Source organism: Protopterus annectens, chromosome 3.part1, assembly GCF_019279795.1.
Source record: "Protopterus annectens isolate FY-2018-M chromosome 3.part1, PAN1.0, whole genome shotgun sequence".
Lineage (NCBI taxonomy): Eukaryota > Metazoa > Chordata > Ceratodontiformes > Protopteridae > Protopterus > Protopterus annectens.
Window position 1 is genome coordinate 1240715572 of NC_056732.1, and position 3664 is coordinate 1240719235.

At 37.8% G+C, this 3664-nt stretch overlaps 1 protein-coding gene across 1 annotated transcript in view; it reads left to right on the top strand.

The window, feature by feature from the left end:
• LOC122797765 (DNA topoisomerase 1-like) overlaps positions 1 to 3387 on the top strand; it is a 420608-nt gene extending 417221 nt beyond the window's left edge. Inside the window, exon 8 of the mRNA XM_044066287.1 lies at positions 2441 to 3387. Within this exon, the coding sequence (XP_043922222.1) occupies positions 2441 to 2543 (103 nt within the window). The 3' untranslated portion in view covers positions 2544 to 3387. The remainder of the gene's footprint in view (positions 1 to 2440) is intronic.
• Positions 3388 to 3664: the final 277 nt, after the last annotated feature.

Here is a 3664-nt window from a genome sequence, read left to right on the forward strand (position 1 = left end):
TTTGTCCTCTCACTGGTTGGAATTTCAGAGGTCTGAATCTTGTGATAAACACTAATTGCTGTGTCAGTCCTTTAAAAAGGTTACCACACTGCAGAGCTCCACATAAAAAAAATAATGTTACAATGGAATGATTTCAGATATGGGTTTATGCATCTTTCACCTTCACTGTAAGGGAGCTAAATAATTTATTCCATGTGCTGAGTCCTGTGACAGCCTGCCTATAATGGTCAAGTCACTGGAGGAGTTGCTGTATCATGACCCAAACACAAAACTCTGTTCACTGGCTGTAGCAATTTTTGTTTTTCACACCTCACCATTCACTTTGGTTATACATCTGCAGATGGCGTAGCAGGTGCCCATATTGCTGTTTGTTATGCATGGTTGCACCTCACAGATTTAGTTGAAAATTTTAAAACTTCATTCCTTAATACACTCTTCATCAGGTCCATGTTCTGGCCAAAGCTTCAAGAAAAACTGGTGGATGGTGCAAAATTATGGAAAAGCTTTACTACTGTTGTGAAATTTGATTTCTCATTGCCTCTGATGTAGGAGCCACAAACATAATGGTGTGGTCAACAGCAACAAGGGCATTAAATGTCTGGTATGAACCAACATGATCATGAGCATTTGCACAACAGACATCAGCTCAAAGACAAAACCAATTCAGGATTTTGCAGCCCTCTGTGTGGGAGACCACTAATTCATCCCTGAGATTTTGCTTAACTGTCCCACTCAGGAGACAGCTAGTGATCATCTGTCCTGCCACTTGCCTACATGGCTAGCCATTATACAGGACAAATGGATTTGGACCATCATATCTGGAGGCTTTTCAGTTCACTTCCTCACTCCAGCACACTGCATTTTTTCAGTTGCATTCTGTCCTAGCCTGTCATAATGCATTGAGAAAAAAAAGGTTTCACACTTTCACACCTCATTCAAACAAAAAAGCCATCCAGGAGGTCCTTCTGGATTAGAAAGGATCTGGGTATTTACAAGTTTTTGTGTGTGTGTGTGTGTGTGTGTGTGTGTGTGTGTGTGTGTGTGTGTCAGAGAAGACAAAATGCCTGTCTGTCTGGAGTTTTGTATGTTATACTGTCTGCATGCATTTTCGCTCAGTACTCAACTTCTTCCCGGAATCATATTGGTTGCTTGTCTGCACTAAAGTGTATATATGCGTGTGTACCATACATTGCCCTTATTGCCCAGGTCATGGCTGAAAAGGATCTTACCTGGTCAACAAATATTTGAAAACGATAAATAATCTAAGTAAGAAACTCTGTAAAGTTTAATAAATATAATTTCAGGTAATTTATTTTGCACAAGCACACTTCTCTGTGGAAGTTTCTTGGATCAAGAAGCTGAAGTGTCAACATGACATTGATGCTATGGTGGGAGTATTGCACCACCAAATGCCTGGTGTGATTTAGTGTTACATTGATTTGTCAGTGAAACCCTTATAGATGGATCTAGTGAAATGTCATCCTGAATTTAGCCCAGCTGGCAGTTGATGCAAATATCTACAGTTCTTTGATTAGCAGAACAGCAGCCCTCAGTGGATTTAAAGTCTTCTAATGGTGATTTGTTTAGATGGATTACAGTTTTAATTTTATAAAGGTATTACTATCCACTGCATTCATTCAGCAATTTTATTCAGTTTTATAATTTGGATGTTGGAGAGTTTGTACTCATTTTCATCATTAATTCTCTTTTGTTGTGGGCTGTACTTTTTCCTGCTAACATGCAGTCTGGTTTTATGGAATATGCTAGTTAATCTTGAAGATTTGTTTACAGATGGTGATAAACTTCTTAACCCCCAGTGAATGCTTTCATACACTGAGGGGCTTTTATGTTAACTCAGTATCTTCTAGTGACCCCCCTCCAAAGACAGGATGAGTAGTAACTTAACTTTGGATCCATGCTTGTGCTTACAGATTCACGGCCTTCTCCAAGTGTTGTAACACAGTCCCATTGTATTTGTCTGCTACAGTGCCTCTCTCCATTATGGTTGGGTGGGGGTTGTAGAGCTGCAGCCATCCTTACGGTCTCCCCCAAGGAGAGCACAGTCGGTCATTTACTGCTTAACCCTCCTACTCCTCTTTCATTGCTGATCCTGTATCATTATGTTTACTGCCAGAATCCTTATGTCTTATATCAAATAAAGACCTCCCTTCCTGTTTGCTTGGAATCCTGCAGATGTGGATAGTTGTTTGCATACCTTTAGGAGTTGCTGTATGCTGACGGTTACAGCTAGACCTGTTTAGCAAACTTCAGTCCCATTCAGAAATCTGGTTTTCTTCATTTATGAGGTGTTCAGAGACGACTTGTTCTCTTTTCAGTTATACAGCAGTTTAGCATACTTTTATTAATAAGGTGCTGTTTACAGGATTAAGTCAGTCTTATGAAAAATGTTTGGCTAAACGTTTATTTCCATCTGTTGCAGGTGCAAGAAGTTTGGCGTCCCAATTGAAAAGATTTATAATAAGACACAGAGAGACAAGTTTGCCTGGGCTATTGATATGACTGATGAGAATTTCGAGTTTTAAAAAGCTCTGTAAAATACAATTGGAAGTTGTATTAAAAAAAAAAAAAAAAAAGATACCAGCCTGTAACTGAAACTGGTACCCTGGTGGCTCTTGCCCTTTGTTACTTCATTGTTGAGCACTTTTCAATTTTTTCGAAATTCTTTGAACATTTTTCTCACCCAGTGTGCATATATTCTCTCACATTTTGTTATGAAAATACAATTAGTAATTACTACTAATTTATTAATTTATGTTGATTTGTATATTTTGCAGACATTTACAATATAAAGACTACCAAGCATGTGACACAGTGTTCAAGTTGTTCATAGGTTGGTACTAGGCTATCGGCCCTAGGACCTATACAAACCTAGCCATAACAATTCCCTGGATATTTCTTCCCACAATATTTACTTCCCTGTAATTTTTGTGTTGTAATTTTTTTGTAACCTACTGGTTACCTGTTTCAGGTAATGACATCTAATTTTATTAGATGATTTTTCTACTTCACATTAGGGCTTGAGATTGTTAGTCTTTTTGCTTGTGACCACATTTAATTGATAGTTTGGAATTCTGAAGTATGTCGTACCATGTAATATTGCTGTCTGACAGCACACAGTTGTATGTAATGTTACATGGCACTTAACATTTAATGTCGCATTGCACTTGCACCAGTTGAAGACGCGTTTTGCATCTTTATCCATTTTAAAGAAGTATGGGCAGAAACTGAGCCAAGCATTTGTGCAGGTTGGAACACCTTTTTTTTCCTGCTGTTGTTATGAACAGTAATATTTTTTCTTTGTCTTTCTCATAAAAAATGTAAACATGAATAAATTCCGTGCTGCAGGCACATTTTTTTAAGACTGAAGTTGTCTCTTGTCTCATTTCCTTGTTTTAATGGTTATGACACCTTTACATAACTGTAGCTTGTTGCTTTGAGTATTATAACACGTTTTGTATTCCTTTTTTTTGTTTTCTCCTGGCTAGTTGCTGTTATGTGAACTTTATGGCACATTATTACTGCCTATACATTTTGTTTAAATGAGTCACTGAAACTCAGAGATCATTTTAATAGGCCATTTCCCTTACATTCTTCGAGGAAAATGTAAACCTTGCCAAATAGCCTTGCCTAATCATTTAAGCAT